Genomic DNA, 17,657 nt, shown 5'->3' with positions numbered 1-17,657 from the left:
TACAGCAATGCACCAACACGCAGACATTGGACTGGCGTGAAAGACATCTTCCGTTACCTTAAGGGTACTACGGATTTGGGCTTATTCTATCCCTACGAATCCTCGAGTGATGCCGCACCCTATGCTCATCGGGTTGATTCTCGCCTTGTTGGTTATGCCGACGCTGGATACTTATCTGATCCGCACAAGGCGCGTTCTCAAACGGGTTATGTCTTTACCGTTGGAGGCACCGCAATATCTTGGAGGTCAACTAAACAGACCTTAGTTGCCACTTCGTCTAACCATGCTGAAATTCTCGCCTTACATGAAGCAACTCGGGAATGCTTTTGGTTGAGAGCAGTAGTGGGCCATATTCGAAGCTCATGTGATCTTCATCCCGCCGTTAATGCCCCGACGACGATTTTTGAAGACAACGCAGCTTGCATCGAACAGCTCAAGAAGGGTTACATCAAAGGAGACAACACCAAACATATTGCGCCGAAGTTCTTCTTTACACATCAACAACAAGAGCATCAGAAGATTGAAGTCACGCAAATCCGATCACAAGACAATCTGGCCGACCTCTTCACCAAATCACTACCGAAGGCGACGTTTCAGAAGCTTGTTCATGGAATTGGTATGCGTAAACTTTCTGAGTTGTAACTTTGCTATTTCTCTTTGGAATTATGTCAAACTCAGGGGGAGTATCTTCTAGATACTTGCTTGATCTTAATGTACTCTTTTTCCCTACAATTAGGAGCATTTTTCCCACTGGGTTTTTGCTACCTAACTAGGTTTTAACGAGGCACCCACCTTGGGCTGGTCATATCCCTGATGACGTCCTGTAGACGTTTCTTTTGACTTTGCATTTCTCACGCATTTTTCCTTAGACTATGGATTTTGTCCCTACTTGGGTTTTTGCCATAGCCTTAGGGTTTTTTAGTGAGACTTACTACTTATGCAAGTTCCTACCTTATTGAGAATAAGCGTTGTTCCTTGGAATCAATGCCGACGAGTCGACTTCCTCAACTTCTGCATGATGCTGAATCTACCTTGAGTATTTACACACTCAAGGGGGAGTGTTGTAAACATTCCTAGTTTAAGTATGATTGTGTAAATCCTAGATAAGATTTGATTCTAGTTATCCTTTCCTATTACAACTTGTATTACTTGGAGAAGAAGGAATATCTTCTCTCCCTTTACTACTATAAATAAAGGCACAATGTAGGAGGGATAACAACACACACATTCCCCTACAATTCTACAAACACACATCTCTCTCCTCTCTCTCTCTCTGCCGCCGGCCCTAGTCCCTCTGTCAGATAAAATAGACCACAACAATGTGGGCATTAAATTAATTTTGTACAAACAAGTTTTTACTTTTTTTCTTCTAAACCTCACAACTATATCACTTTATCAATACCTCTCAAACCCCCCCCCTCTCTCTCTCTCTCTCTCTCTCTCTCTCTCTCTCTCTCTCTCTCTCTCTCTCTCTCTCTCTCTCCTAACTGCTAGCCCTTTTTTAGTTTTGGATGCTTGCCAACCAGTTAAAAACAAATAACTTCTCTCATAAAAAATAAAAAATAAAACAAATATTTGAAAAATTATAAAATATATATTTCTCAACACACAGAACGTTTGCTAGTGCCTATAAAAATAACATCTCTATTCGGTTCCTTTCCCTCATACCTCTTCTTCTTCGTTTGTCACGGGCCACGAAATCAGGTCGGCCCAAATAATAATCCAAAACACCAAAGACGTCGAAAGCGAGTTTAAGTGCGGTCTCCTTCCATCCAACAGTGAAGAGTAATCCACAAACTTCCTGACGGTATCGCTTCCCGGGGCGACTAAGTACCAAACTGCTGAAATTTTTAAAGCCCAACCAAAACCATCGATGCCGACGGTTTCAGTTGACGACCCAAAAATTAAAAAATAAATCTCAGTCGGTGAAGCAGAATGCTGACTACTGTCGCTGCTGTTAGTTTGCGATCAGCAGCTTCCCGAGCCTTCTTCTTCTCCAAAGCTCTCCCAAACTCCGCCGCCACTTCCTTCTCGCTCGCACGGACGCTCTCTCCCTCCGCCGTTTCTCGCTCCTCATTTCGCGCCATGGCCTCCGACTCTGCTGCCCCCTTCAACAAAATCCAAATCCAAAGAGACGACACTGTGAGTATCTGTTTTTTTGTTTACTCTTTCCATTGGTTTATTATTGTTAAATTTCGTCGGATTTTGTGCGATAATTTTATTTGACAATTTGGATTAATAGGAAATGGGAATTTGATGTGTTCATGAGTAAATTAGGAATAAAAAACACCCCATCAACTATAAGTACAAAAACACTTCAAGTAGCGATAGTATCTACACTAAAAGGGAAGGGGATAGGCTTAGCTTCACAATAGGTTAGTAATAATTTAGTTTAAATTCGTATTTGAAGAGAATCGAACCTAAGACTTCTCAATTATAAATGAAGAGGAACACCACTAAACCGTAGTACTCTAAGTGGCACTTCAAGTACTCGATTGGTAAAGGAAAAACTCCTCATATATCTACATGTTATGCTCTAATTGATTCGTAGTTGTGAAATTTATTTGGTGCCCTTATTCCATTACAAAGTCAGGTTTTTTTTTTTCTTAATGTATTTGGAGGAATCGAGATCTCTTTGTGTCAAGTTTTCGGATTTCTTTGTGGCGGAGTAATCGAAAGAAACAAACTTCATGCAAATGGTTGGTAGTAACTCCCTCTGAACCTTATTTCTAATTTGTTCTTCTTCTGTGATCTAATGACCAGACATTTGATGCGTATGTTGTTGGCAAAGACGGCGCTCCTGGGATTGTTGTGCTTCAAGAGTGGTGGGGTGTGGATTATGAAATTAAGAACCATGCTGTCAAGATTTCTCAACTTGCTCCTGGATTCAAAGCACTTATCCCAGAGTAAATTCTTTGAGCTTACATTACCCTTTGCTAATATTATGTGTGTTCGTTGAATTATTTGCAATATTTGAATGTTAAGTATCTTCTTGCTTCTTTTTTTTGTAGCTTGTATCGGGGGAAGGTTGGTTTAGATGTTTCAGAAGCGCAACATTTGATGGACGGTCTTGATTGGCAAGGCGCTGTAAAGGATATCCAAGCTTCTGTTAATTGGCTGAAAGCAAATGGTTCGAAGAAGGTGTGGCATGGTTTGCTTCTTGTTTAATTTTATCACAATTGTCTTAATAGCTATGATTTGGGGCTGGTCTGGTCTAACGGTGTATATATGTTGCGGAAATATGATACTACGAAGATGCAAAACACATGTATACAAATATTTTAAGCAAAAACTGTCCATCGGTTAACAAACAAAAATACATTACATAATCTCTCAGTTATGTCAATGATGCATTGCCATTTTTGTATGATTTGTTTTTAAGGCATAACCTTACTCTGTGGTAAGTTTTATGCCTATTGTTGTATTATAAGAGAAATAACCACAGAACAGTTAGGCCACTGTATTTCTTATGGAACAGTTATGTAAAATTAGTCGGTACTAAAATTTGAACTTGACCTTTCTCTTTCTATATATATAGAAACTGTTTTGACTCAATGCAGTTCTTACTAGCATGCCATGATCCACAAAATATGGTAAGATTCTGCCATGTTTATTAAATCAGTCCTCCTTCACATCCGTAAAATTTATGGTGATATCAATCAGTTATGATATGAATTTTAGAAAGTAAACTCATTTGCTAAATTGACCTATTGTTTAATTAAAATAGGTGGGTGTCACTGGATTTTGCATGGGTGGTGCTCTCTCAATTGCAAGTTCTGTTTTGGTCCCTGAAGTTGATGCTGTTGTTGCATTTTATGGTGTGCCGTCGTCAGAGCTTGCAGACCCAGCCAAAGCTAAGGCTCCTGTTCAGGCTCATTTTGGAGAGCTTGATAGTTTCGTTGGCTTTTCAGACGTGACGGTATTGAATTTTCGTCTGCATCTTTCTTCTTAATTAGTTTTAGCCTTTTAGGTACCTTCTATATTTTTTATAAAGCTATTTTTTGTTCTTAGCTGAGTTGCTAACCCCTAATGGCTGCGTATTAGGGGGCACGTGAGCGTAACATTGTATGGTTGATACCGCAATAATCTTTGGCCATTCATGTTCTGGAACCCTCATTTTCTCCTTGTTAGACCTATGTGAAAATCCACAAAATGAATGGCTTGTATCTTTGCATTCCAAGAAGTGATGCAGGGATATGGTCCCGTGATTTCAATGCACTTATCCTTTGTGGTTTAGACATTTCCTTTCAAAAGAAGCTCTTGTGATATTAAGTTGTGTGATAAGGGAATCTGGCTTTCCCTTGATTTTTCATTTCTGTATGTGCAAGTAGGCCTTGTGCTTCATCCGTTACTTAATTCCATGTGACATAGTCAAATGGCATTAGTTTCGAAATGATGAAGGCGATATTTTTCCTCTTTAAGTACCTTTCCCTGAAATTATTGTCAACCTTCATGCATTCAATCCTTATAGTATCAGCTGTTTAGCCATTTAGAAAGGGAAGAACCCTTCACAAAAGTTAGATATTGGTAATATATTGAGTAGTGCTTCTATACTCAAAGCAATATGTGCATAGGAGCATGCATAACATGAACCGTTATCACTTGTACAATTGCCTGTGCCGTTGGCAATGCAAAGGCGTGTGCATTCTTAAGCACATAAGATGATTGTACACCTGATTTTACTGCTACGATGATTAAATTTCTGAATTACTTTGAGGACTATATCCTTAAAAATGAGTACTAACAAAGGATTACTTATGTTGACATTTTGATCTTGATTTTCAGGCTGCCAAATCTTTGGAGGAGAAGCTGAAAGCGTCAGGAATCCCTTACGAGGTGCACATTTATCCCGGCAATGCCCATGCGTTCATGAATAGGTCTCCAGAAGCTGTGAAGAGGAGGAAGGGCATGGGACTGGCTGATGAGGATGAAGCAGCATGTCAGCTGGCCTGGTCTCGCTTCCAGTCATGGATGTCTTGTTATTTGCCCGCTTAAGTTTTTATTAGTGTAGTTTTATATGTCCGACACTCCGACATATGATGCTACTTTCCGGTTGCTACTATAGGCAGCAGGGTGTCCTATCCAGACTTATGTCCTATAAAATAAGGGTGCTGATACACTTGTAACTACCTAACTTAATGGTTTGGCTTGCAATACTATGTGATCTTAGTAAGTTCTGGTTTCCTTAATGGTTTGACTAGACTTATGGCCTTCACCATCGTTGCTGCCATCACCCAACCACGAGTCACCTATCATCATCATCACCACTACCTTCCCATGGCCATTACCACCATGACGTTCTCATTGCCATAACTGCCGACACCAACACATCACCGCCTCTACTACTACCACCACATTTTTATGACCATCACACACATTGCCGCCACCACCGCCACCTTAACACCACTGATGCCACCACCACCCCCTCCACCTTCACCACCGCTGCCAACCCCAACATTATCACCGACACCACCCCCATCACTAGCGTATGTGTCAACAACTTGTGTAGATTGCCGCACCGCAACCACTTCAGCACACTATTGATGCCACCACCATCCCCTCCACCTTCATCACCACTACCACCATGTCATTATCACTGACACCACCACCATCACTAGCGCATGTGTCAATAACTCGTGTAAATTGATGACTGTATATGCACATTAAACATGGTACAAATTTCTATATAATTTGAAGAAGACATGAAACAACACAAATTCTAAATAATGGAATTTCGTTATTTTAATTTCCATCATTTAAGAATGATCTGCAATTGTCTCACCCAACTGATGATAAATTGTGACTTCTTCTGTTGTGTGGCTCAACATGTATGTGAAGGGGTAACGTGTGAGAAGTTGCAAACATTAAACGAAAGGATAATATTAGTGAGACTAAATTTTTAAACCAAATTTACAAACCAAATGATACGTCACCAATAAAAAATAAGCACGTTAATCAATATTAAGTAATAATCTAATTATCAATAACCACATCATTTGATTTACAAAATTTAATTTAAAATTTTGGTATTCTTGACATTGCCCTATACGAAAAGTAGGGCAGATAAAGCTTGGAAACATGCATGTGAGTTGCGAGAGCAAGTTGAGCAAAATGTTGAATGTTTGAATTATGGGAGAACCAGACTCCTTAACTAACGCCTTGGACTCACTCCATACCAACATTTAAATGTTAATCAAATGGAATGCAATGGACCACATCCATCCTTTTTGCGACGAATGACTTTAGTTTCCTTGCAAAATGGGATTTACATGACGAATTGGAAATTATTTGCAGAGAGAGAAAGTGATGGATCTTCACATGTTTCACGCCTCACTGGCATATGAATGTAAATACTAAAAAGATGAAGCCTTGTTAGTATTTGGATGTGAATGAAATATTATGCTACTTGAACCCACTTGATTCCTAGCCACATGCACGTAAGAACCCTAATTTGGGTCTTTAGGTCTAGGGTTCTTTAGGTCTTGTCCCTTTTTTTTTTTTTTGGAATGAAGATCCTCTCCAGATCTTCTTTGTGAGGATTCTGGGAATTCTTATATCGTGGTCGTTTATCATATATTATACGGTCAGTTTTTATCATGTGTTGTTCATATTTAATTTTAAATAAAAATTTTTAAAATGATTTATGACCGCTCTATATACGATGAACGGACACGATTTCAAGATCCCACAAAGAAAATCCATAGAGGATCCTCATTTTTTTTTTGTCACGATTTTGGCATTTCCTAAACCCTAAACCCTAATTTAGGCATTCCAAGTTTCCAACCCTATCTTTTGGCACTTTCAACGCTAGTGTACAAGATTATGAAATACTTTATTTGGAGCTTAGAAGCTAAACGGGATTGTTAAACTCTTTATTTTGAATTAGTTTTCGGGTGTTTGTTTGTTTTTTTTTTTTTTTTTTTTTGTCAAAGTTTTCTGGTGTTTATTGTCAAGCATATACTTGCACATTTGTATCACGTGTCCAACTTGGCTTCCTTACATTACATGTAATGAAAAATTCTTTCTTGTCTTCAAATTATAACCCGACACATGAAGAATCACTCACTAAATCACATTTAGACAAGTTTAATTTTACAAACATTAAATTGTGATTTGTCTATAAGAAAAAATGACTAATCACATATAAGTCGAGTATATTCTCTTCACGAGTCTTGAGTGTTAACAAGTCGTGAATGTGAACTTGTGACGATGACCATTCAGTTGTCTAAGAAAGGCAAAATTATTGAGAAGACTTGAGACTTTATGGTATGGTTAAGATCAAGAACAAATATTTAATTTTATTTACTTATAAACAAAATTAGTTGGATTTATGCCTAGCTAGTCATAACTAGTGGCTATGACCTCAATTTCTTTGCCTTTCAACGTCGAAATTAAAGGTAATATTAGAAAGACTAAATTTTATAAACCAAATAATGTGGACATTGATAATTAGATTATTACTTAAGTGTTAATTAACGTGCTTATTTTCTATTGGTGATATTTGGTTTAAAATTTTAATCTCCCTAACATAATCCCAAAATTAAACCTACAATTAATAATTTTTTCGTATTACTATGTAGTTCGGATAGTTGAAGAAAAATTGGTTAAACTTAAAAATCTCTTCCAAAAATTAATCATGCATACATAGGGTTGCTTGTTTGCACAAAAAGGACACAAGCTCTATTCAATTTACAGTACAGGGCAAGATTGAATGGGGGGACAAGTTTGCTGTTAGGTTGACAATAATGATGGGTTTCATATAAACCATTGAATGAGGATGCTCTTCGGATCCTCTTTGTAAGAATTCCAGAGATACTTCAATCACATCTGTTCATTGTACATTATACGGTCAATTTTCGTCAAATATTGTTTATATTTAATTTTAAATAAAAAAATTTATAATGATTTCTGACCGTATAATGTATAACGAACATATGTGATTTAAATTTTTTTTATTTAAAATTAAACACAAACACCAAAATTGACCGTAATTTTTACGATAAACAGACACAATTTACGAATCTTTAGGATCCGCACCAAAAAATCCGGAGAGGACCCTGTTGGCTCATTCTAAACCATTGCTCTAATACTAATAAGAAAGAAATGCGCTGTCAGAGATCAGCAGAGATCCATATATAAATACATACAAAAAAAAGTATACTTTGGGAACTAACTGACTCTCTGTTTCTTCTTTTGATATTTCTATCCACTATATATATATATATATATATATATATATATATAGTTTGCTTGTTTCATTGGTCATCAATCTTGAGAGAAATTTATTTGAAAAGTTTAAAAACTGATGAATAATTGGATATATATATTACTATTGTTGACTAACTACATTAATTAAATTATAAGAAAGAAATTAAAGCAAGAATATATAGTGTGTTAATTTAAGGCATTGTGCTGATAGTTTAATTAACTTTGGAAGTTTTGGAAAATGAAAGCGATCGATGCCTTAATATCTTTTCCCTTCAGGCAGTAGTTTATATAGATAGATAATTAGCTCCTATATGAATTAATTATATAAATATATATATGTATAATCTAAGAAGATGAAATTATTTTATAATTGATTAATTTATTTAATATATGATCTTTGATTTTGGCATATCCCACGCTGCAATTTTATTAGGTTTGTATAGTCGTTATAAAGGTGGTAGGTGCAGGCATAAACTCATCATCAGTCCAAGTCTTCTCTCCAGCAGCCCAGCTAACCCAATATTTTATGACCTAATTTGTAATATAATGTTGCTTAATATTTTCTTATGTTTTATGTTCTGCGTGCTTTATATGGTCTGCTAACGTTGAACAAATCCTTTGTCAGTAGTCAGATATATGAAGATACCATAAAAGGAACGGCCTTCAACGTAATTTGATTCTGGTTTGATTGTTTCTTAAGCTCAAGTAGAACTGCACTGCGCAACGGTGGATCCAACCCTAGTATGAAGACAGAACTTAGTCGTTGACGACCTAACTCTTGGGATCCTGATTCGTTCTTTCCGCTTTACATGGAAAGAGAATAAGACTAGAGTAGTAGTTCGACGATCAAAGTCTTTATGTGGAGTTTGTTTAGCCTAATTCTTTCTTTCTAGTTGTTTTCTTTCATTGTACAATTGATTTGATTATTCATCAAATAATATAATATAGATTATCATAATATAAAAAATAAAACAAATTAGTCATATCATTTCTCATCAGCATGCATGCGGTTTCTATTTCATTAGTAGACATGGTTAATTATGTAAAACTACCCTAGAATTAACTAATCCAATCTCTTCCCTAAATCATACGATCCTCAATCACAGAATTAAGGTCTCACTCATGTCATTAATTACTTCAATTATATTCAAATGAAGTAGGTTTGGCTTATGCAATTCGATCGTCACTCCTTTTACTAGTAGTTTGCCTTACCTTAATAAATTGAGCAGTTAATTAACCCAGTTGCTTTTTAATGAACTACAAAGATAAAGTTGAAGTGATCAAATTATGTTTAGGGTTTATCCTGTGTAATTTAAATGGTATTGTGGAGTGGTTGTAAGAGATATGCTGTGACACCAGCAATAGGTGAAACAATTTAGAAAGACTGACAGTAAGTATATATGTACATATATATGATCCATCTGTAATACAGCACTAAATATGCATGCATGGGATTTCAAATTATGTACTATATTAACCGACCATATGTGACCGCAAAAGTAGCTTTAAACACAAGGTGACCAACAGACCAAGTAATTTTTCTAAAAGCGCTTCTGAAGTTGCCTTTCGGCTTTTGAACACAGATAGAAAAATGCACACAGATGAGAATAGCACTTGCATGAACTACTTTTGCCCCAGCATGCACATTTTCTTCTATTGCCAGCTACAAATGTAGTAGCAGTAGTCAATAATTTGCTGAATACAAAGAAAAAAATGGCTTCCATAAGCAATGAGCTAATTTGAGTCTTTGACCATAAAAGAAAAGAAAAGAAAAGAAAAGAAAAGAAAACGAATGAGCTCAGCTCTCTTTTCAGACTCGCCATTATAGAATCTAGAAAGAAAAAAAATTGGAATACTTTTGTGGAAAGCTCATTTGTTTATAAGCAATGCGTTTTTTTGTAATTAGAAGCACAATTAAATGAATTAATTAAATCTCAAGTATTTTTGTAATCCATATTCCTTAAGAATCTTTAAGTTTTCATTTGAGATTACTTATGTATTAAGCACTTCTGTATATAAGAATATTTGTTAAAGGTGTGTTTTATATACTGATCTCAAAGACTTATATTAATCGAGAATTAAATTGTTTTATGAAAAGGAAAAAAAAAACACTTGGAAGTGCATCTTAGCATAGCACTTAAAAATATTTTCTAGAGAAGCACATGTATATTACACTTACATGATCCGAAATCGCTTCTAAATTTTCTGTCAAACTCTACCACAAACACTTTTGATTATCTAAAAACTCTTCGTACCCATTCTTAAACCAGTAATAAACAAACCCTATGCTCATTGGAAACAACATTCACTAGCGTGGCTAATAAGCTGCTACTTTAGAGTGACTAGAACGAACTCGATTGTTTGGATCACGTTTTAGTCTTGTAATTATAATATGCACAAATACAACTTTTTATCAAAATTTCTGAACCAGATCTATGGTCGACAAAATCTTATTCAGTTCCCTTTGGACAGCTGCCGCCACCTTTTTTCATTGGACCCTATTTGGTTTTCAAACTAAATATGTTATACCACCCATTACCACATCTCTTTCTTAGCTAGATTGCTAAAAAACCACCATCCAAAATTGATATTAACTCATGTGTAAATTGCTAAAAGTGGAACTTTAATTTCAAAGAAGAATGTGGGTTTTCTAATTTGATCTTGTACAGGAGAAATTCTTTTACAATCGGTGATATCACGTGGTAACTATCTAACAGACGGATAATGTATATTATTTGAATACATCACAATTACTTACATATGTCAATAGTGGTGTCACTAAGATAACATATTAGTTTCGAGAGTCTCTCAAAACTATATATAAATTTGTACTTTTTGATAAAGGAAAATTATTACGAAGTCACATGAGTCACGTCCAAGTAGTAAGTAGAGAACTTGGAGTTGAATTAATGAAGAGTGTATACATAGAGGATGGGGCATATGCATATTGCAGCTGGTAGAGGAAAAGATGGACGACCCATTTTGCTCTTTTTTGACGACTTTACGTGCCCTTTCAAATAATGCGGCCCCTTTCATTGACTAGAACTGAAAAGGCAATTGTAACATGCATGATGCAAGAGTTGAGAAATGTGGGCAAACATTATCTATTTGGTTTGGTAATTAAACATGTCTGATGTTACCTTTTTAAGTTCACTGAAACACTTTTTTTTTTTTTTTTTGAAAAACTTCGGCAGTACGAGGTAAAACATTGTATTTTCTTCCTTAGTCGTTCCATACACGCTGGAACAATTGTATTCTTCGATTGCAAAACATGGTTTTCCATTGCTCTTATACATTTTGAGAAGGGAATGATGCTGCTGACAAATTAGTCAATTTATGACTTCTCTCATCTTCACTTGTTTAGCATTCCGCTCCTCCTATAGGGATTCTTCCTCTTCTACACTCATATTTCTTGGGCATGCCAGCCTACATGTTTGTCTCTCCTTCTTGATGTGTGATTTCCTTTTTTACCTAATCTTTTTGGATTTCCTTTTTCGTTTTGCAATTTGTCTTGCAGGTTCTTACCTTTTAAGGTTTATAGAGGGGTTTGGGCAGATATCCATCCAATTTTTTTTTTAAGTTCATGGAAACACGTAGTAGAACATTGTTGCACTATGTTTAATGTGTAATTATATGGTGAAATATAACCACAAAAAGAATTAATCATGCATTAGTGTTAACTACCTCTTAATCATGAAAATTTCAAAAAATGGCAAACTAAATTTTGTTTGTTCAAATGGGGGGTAATTTGAAATTTATGGAACATGGTACTGTGGTAATATAGAGAGGGCTAAATAGTTATGTTACACTTCAAAAAAAAAATAGTTATGTTATACCTTTTTTTAATTATTATAATGCATGAAAATAAAACTTTTTTTTCTCTACCTAATACTATGAACCACATCGTTAACCATGGGCAGAGCCACTTACGAATCAGGATGATCTGAAACCATTTCTACCCTTCGAGTGTATATACATATATATTATAAAAAGAGAGATTTGAATTTAGAATTTCGATTGCAAAAAAGATGAATACCTTAAATTCCTCCATTTACCCTCCTTAATTCTCCCTTTCTCATAGATCTCTGCCTCTTCTTCCAAATTCAGGGCCCTTGGTAGTGGAGAAAGATCTTCCTCCTCTATAAGTCTAACTCCACCGTTGTCTTTAATTTGGTTTTCAATGGTTCTTTATCTCTTATCCCAAAGTTTGGACTTCCCCTTCTTGTAATTATGGTCTGTAATTTTTTAAAATGTTAACTACATTTTACATCTTTTATATTTGGATTGACTTTGAAAATGGGTTACATTATTTTAATTATCACACATTACATCATGAGAGTTTGAAATATATCAATATATGATAATATCGTTTGTTTAAAATATATATATATATATATATATATATATCAATATATGCCCTATGGTTATTTGATTGTTTGGTCACTTGTTAATTTAATGAGGTACAAACTTAGAACTCATGCTTAATTGATGTGGAACCATACTTGCATCAGGCTTATGAATCAAAACTAGTCATCACGGAGCTAAGGTTTCTCCCAAAGCAATATATGCTTTGTATTGCAAAACAACAACCAATCACACAGTTTGATTCAAATGGTTCAAGTGTATATCTTACATAGCCTACAAACGAGTATCCCATCTGTTATTTCATCAAGCTAACAAAGTACAGTATAACCATATAGATGCATAAATATAATACTAATACGATTTTAAAAGCGGAATGCAAGAAAATTGAAACCTTGTTCTTCTAATTTTTCTTTGTTGGAGACTTTTTTTTAGTCTAATAATTTATAATTTACTTTCTTTATCACACATACATACAACTGCATGCGTGTATAGACACACCAAACAGCCTAATATAACAAGCCAAATACACACTTGCGTATTCGAAATGCAAAATATCTTATGCATTAATCTTCACTCATTTGATTTTGTAGAATCATGTCCATGATTTTTACCACTTAAAAACCATTATCACGTTGTCTTTTTCAATAACAAAAAACAAATAAAGAACAAAACAAAGCCCAAGACTCAAGACTCATGAACAATTATTTCCAAATTTTAATTATTATTCATGTTTTTATATTTATCATTTTAATATTCTTGGATCCAGTATCTACAAAATAAAACCAAAGGATTGGGTCCATTTGAGGGGACGGAGTCAACCCGTCAACTCCGCTCCGAATGACTGTCATGGTTCGGTGTCTTGATTCTGGAGAGTCCAGCAATCAGTTTATTTCGCGTATAAAGAACAATTTGCATGAAATGAATTCACCATCATACAATATCTAATTTTTCGGTCATTTAGTGTAAAGTATTATCTTTTATATTATTGTTAAACAGAAACGCTGTGATACAATGAATCCGTTCCATTAAAATCAGTCATCTCACACTTGGTTCCGGACCAATCGGATACCAGAACCGTTGACTCAGACTACGCTTTCCATGAGAGAGAGAGAGAGAGAGACGCCGGGCCAATCGGGGGTCTGTGAAGTTATGGAACGCGTCAATCTCTCTCCTCCATTGTTTGACATCAGAGCCAAATCGGACGGCTGTCCCAGCGCAGGGCCCGTATGCATGTGGGGTCCAACTGCCTCCCTCCCCACCTCATCAGTTTGTAAATCGCTACCAACCGTAGGTGGCTAAGATATGACTAGGTAATATTATCATGGAGATTAATAAAAGCTTTAGGTATGAAGACGATTGACACATCTCAATCAATATAATTCATTTTTATTTTTAATTTAATTTTAGAGCAATTCCACCCTTAAAAAAATACACTGGCATAAAGTTCATTTAATTCATCTAAATGAATAGTAATTGATCTCAATAAACAGTAATTGACTAAATGCATCTTTATCCTTAAAAAATGCGCTGACCAAAAGTCCAGTCAATTCGTATTAAAATATTATTAAATTTTTTATAAAATAATACAAAATAATTTTATTTTTAATTTCAGATAGGATTTTTAACCAATCTTGTCACGCCATTGTCATTTTTCGAAAGTACTATTTTGTGGATATATTTCCAATAAGATTTTGAATCAATCATGTCGCGTCATGTGTCATTGTTTGTTTATAATATTTTAGAATAGATTTCGATAAGATTTTCAACTAATCACGTAGTACCACGTGCCATTATTCACAACCTCATCCTTTCTTTTTTTGTCCATATAAACCCTACATCCATCCTAATTTATACACCAAACTCAAACTAGCTCAGAATCATTCTTCATCGTTTTGAATTCTTATAATGTCTTCTTCAAGGAGATTGTATGAAATCGATGAGCATTAGAAAAAATTGTTGGCAGAACATGAAGAGTAGTTCAATCTTGAGGATGGTGAAGATGAGGTGTTCGTAATGGAAGAGGATGGAGATGATGAACATAGAAAGCAAAGAGCCTCACATTCCCGTCATGTCATGCAAGTTGTGGGTCCGATCTCCAAACTCATATGTGCCGCAAACTTGAATAGAAAGGGGGAAAGACCAGATAATGATCTCTTGGAAGATTATTTTATCCCCAACAGTTTATTCCCTTATTATATTTTTAGACATCATTTTAGAATGCAACGAAGTTTGTTCAACAAAATTATAATTGCTATTTGCAACAATGATCCATACTTTGTGCACAAAACAAAAAATGATGCTTTTCATGTTTTAGGTCTTCTTTCTGAGCAAAAAAATTACTACTGCCTTGTGGATGCTTGCATATGGAGCATCTGCAAATCAAGTGGATGAGATAGCGAGGATGGGAAAATCAACTGTTCTAGAGTCTGTGGTGAGGTTTTGCTCCACAATCGAAGCCCTCTACAACAATGAGTACCTCTGAAAACCCACGACAATTAACCTGCAAAGGCTTTTGAAGAAGGGTGAGATGCGAGGCTTTCCTGACATGATTGGAAGCATTGACTGTATGCACTGGACCTGGAAAAACTGTCTAAGTGCGTGGAAAAGAGCTTATGGCGACAGAAAAGGAGCCAAAAGTATCATTTTGAAATCGATGGTATCATTTAATACATGGATTTTATATTCTTTTTTCTGTGTTACAGAAGCTCAAAATGACTTCAATGTCCTTACCCAATCTCCAGTGTTCGACAAAGTGCTGCAAGGAAAAGCACCGAAAGTCATATATTGGGTCAATGTACATAAATACAAAGGAGGATACTACCTCGCAGACGACATTTACCCAGGGTGGACAATGTTTGTCAAAACAGTGCCACATCCACAAAGTGAAAAGGAAAAACACTTCGCAAGATGTCAAGAGAGGTGTAGGAAGGATATGGAGCGTTGTTTTGGTATCCTGCAAGCTCATTAAGCGATTGTCAAGGCTGCTGCCAGATTGTTTGATGTCGAAGCTCTTCGATCCATCATGATGACGTGTATCATTCTCCACAACATGATTGTGGAAGATGAGTATGATTATGATGTCATCGATGAATACGAGCTGGACACGATGAACAATTCCAAAACACGTATATATTGTGCTCATGACCACACCAAAGATCTCGTGCAACACGATACACTTCAATGCAACGACTATAAATGCACTTAAGCTGTCAGAGTGACTTGATTAAGCACTTGTGGGGATTGAAACAAGGTGAAGAAACTCAAAAGGAGCTTGTGGTCGAATAATAAAGTTCTTAGTTTATTTGGTGTATTTTTTTTAAGTTTTATTTGGTGTGTTTATGTAATTTTATTTGGTGTGTTTTTTTAAGTTTATTTGGTGAGTTTATATAATTTTATTTGGTGTGCTTATGTAAATTTATTTGGTGTGTTTAAGCAATTTTATTTAGTGTGTTTATGTAATTTTATTTTGGTGTGTTTATGTAATTTTATTTGGTGTGTTTAAATAAAGTACTAAAAATAAATAAGAAATTGCATAAAGTACTATAAATAAATAAGAAATTACATAAGGTATTAGAAATAAATAAGAAATTACATAAAGTACTAAAAATAAATACGAAGTAAACGAGTTGTTGAGTTTTTTCCAATGACCTTGAAGACCTATACTACTTCTTGCATCTTTTCCAAGCCTCTCGCAAAACGTTGTACTAATTCTACTCCAAAGTTCTCGTAACTGCATCTCATTACCCGTAAGCGGGTCAAGAGAAATTTGAACCCAGCATTTACACAACGTAACATCTTCGATGACCATCCAAGTAGCCATTTTTTGCACACAAAAGTATATGAAAGTTTTGGTTCAAAGTGTTGAAAATATTGAAATGCGGTGTAAGGTGGAAGATGATGGTTAGGTATTTATACACAAAAAAATTGTTTTATTTTTTCTGTATTTTTAAACTATTTTTAATAATTTTTATTAAGTTAATTAATCTAGACCGTTGGATTTGAAAAAGATTTAAATCCAGCAGCCCAAAATTGGACATGTGACCAACGGTAAGAATTCTGGCATTTTCTCTTCTTCTTTTTTTATGCAACGGTAAGAATTCTGGCATTTCTCTTCTTCTTTTTTTATGTTCTTTGGCCAAAAATCCTGGACCATTGATCTAGGAATCGGACGGCCCAGATGTTGCTACGTCACTAGCCGTTGGGTTTGAAATTCAAAATTTATTTCCAACGGTTCAGAAAACTAGCAGTTGGAAATCCAATGGCAAAAAACACACCACGTGGCCATGTCCCGCGCCCCTTTAATGCACCTGCATCGACGAGGCCCGCCTTCTGTTTGCTGTTTAGAACGCACATCCACGTGCTCGTGTTTCCCACGCGCTTAACACACAACAAAAATATATGGCCTTTGCTGACGTCATCATGACGTCAGATAGGCTGATTCCTCACTCAGTCCATTTTGGGCCGGCTTACCAACTAGCTTGGACTTTAGGCTTGCCTATTTTTAGTGGTTGAGGGGCTTTTTTGGATGCCAACCTATGTAAGAGGATTGGAGTTGCTCTTAGATCACCTCTCTTTTTTTAAATATAATTTTATAAACAGTTGATCAAAATAGAGGTCAAGGTTTGAAGTTTGAAATAAATTTTTTGGCCGCTTGAGTTGCAAACTTCCATTATACGACATATTACACATACAGAAAATGAGCTCTTTCACAAAAATATCATTAAAAAAAAAGATATCTACAACTCAAAATGTGATTTCAAATATTATAAAAACTAAAGCATGTACACTTTTGTTATCACTAATAATGACTTCATTGCAGCATACTCATGCAAAACTTTCTAACTAATTAGTCTTTGGTCTAGTAGTAATTGTCTTCAATCAGTTGTATAAAGTCTTTTGTCACATACGTAAGAACTATATATATTTTTGCTGAACAAGATATCTAGTTGTGACTAGTCCAATTCAATAGTGGTATTTTTTTAATGTGTTAGCTGAGTGCAAGAATTATCCTTATAAATTTCTTATTTAAAAAAAAAAAAAAAACAAAAAACTTTCCATATCTCATTTTAAACTTTTCCTAGTAT

At 35.3% G+C, this 17,657-nt stretch overlaps 1 protein-coding gene across 1 annotated transcript; it reads left to right on the top strand.

The window, feature by feature from the left end:
• Positions 1–1,811: 1,811 nt before the first annotated feature.
• Positions 1,812–5,173, top strand: LOC126612300 (uncharacterized). Its single transcript, XM_050280687.1, has 5 exons — positions 1,812–2,142; positions 2,764–2,906; positions 3,012–3,141; positions 3,728–3,919; positions 4,786–5,173. The coding sequence occupies exons 1-5, from the start codon at positions 1,936–1,938 to the stop codon at positions 4,993–4,995; spliced, it is 882 nt and encodes a 293-aa protein (XP_050136644.1). The 5' UTR covers positions 1,812–1,935; the 3' UTR covers positions 4,996–5,173.
• The last annotated feature ends 12,484 nt before the right edge of the window (positions 5,174–17,657 follow it).

The sequence above is a fragment of the Malus sylvestris genome, chromosome 17, assembly GCF_916048215.2.
Source record: "Malus sylvestris chromosome 17, drMalSylv7.2, whole genome shotgun sequence".
Taxonomy (NCBI): domain Eukaryota; kingdom Viridiplantae; phylum Streptophyta; class Magnoliopsida; order Rosales; family Rosaceae; genus Malus; species Malus sylvestris.
The sequence above is the reverse complement of the archived record's forward strand: the minus strand, read 5'-3'. Positions and strand labels throughout refer to the sequence as shown.

Excerpts from the sequence above, each read along its gene's own strand:
- LOC126612300 (XM_050280687.1), top strand. The coding sequence starts at position 1,936 with ATGCTGACTACTGTCGCTGCTGTTAGTTTGCGATCAGCAGCTTCCCGA. Across the intron at positions 2,907-3,011 it reads TTCAAAGCACTTATCCCAGA|CTTGTATCGGGGGAAGGTTG; the intron begins GTAAATTCTTTG and ends TTTTTTTTGTAG. Across the intron at positions 3,920-4,785 it reads TTGGCTTTTCAGACGTGACG|GCTGCCAAATCTTTGGAGGA; the intron begins GTATTGAATTTT and ends CTTGATTTTCAG.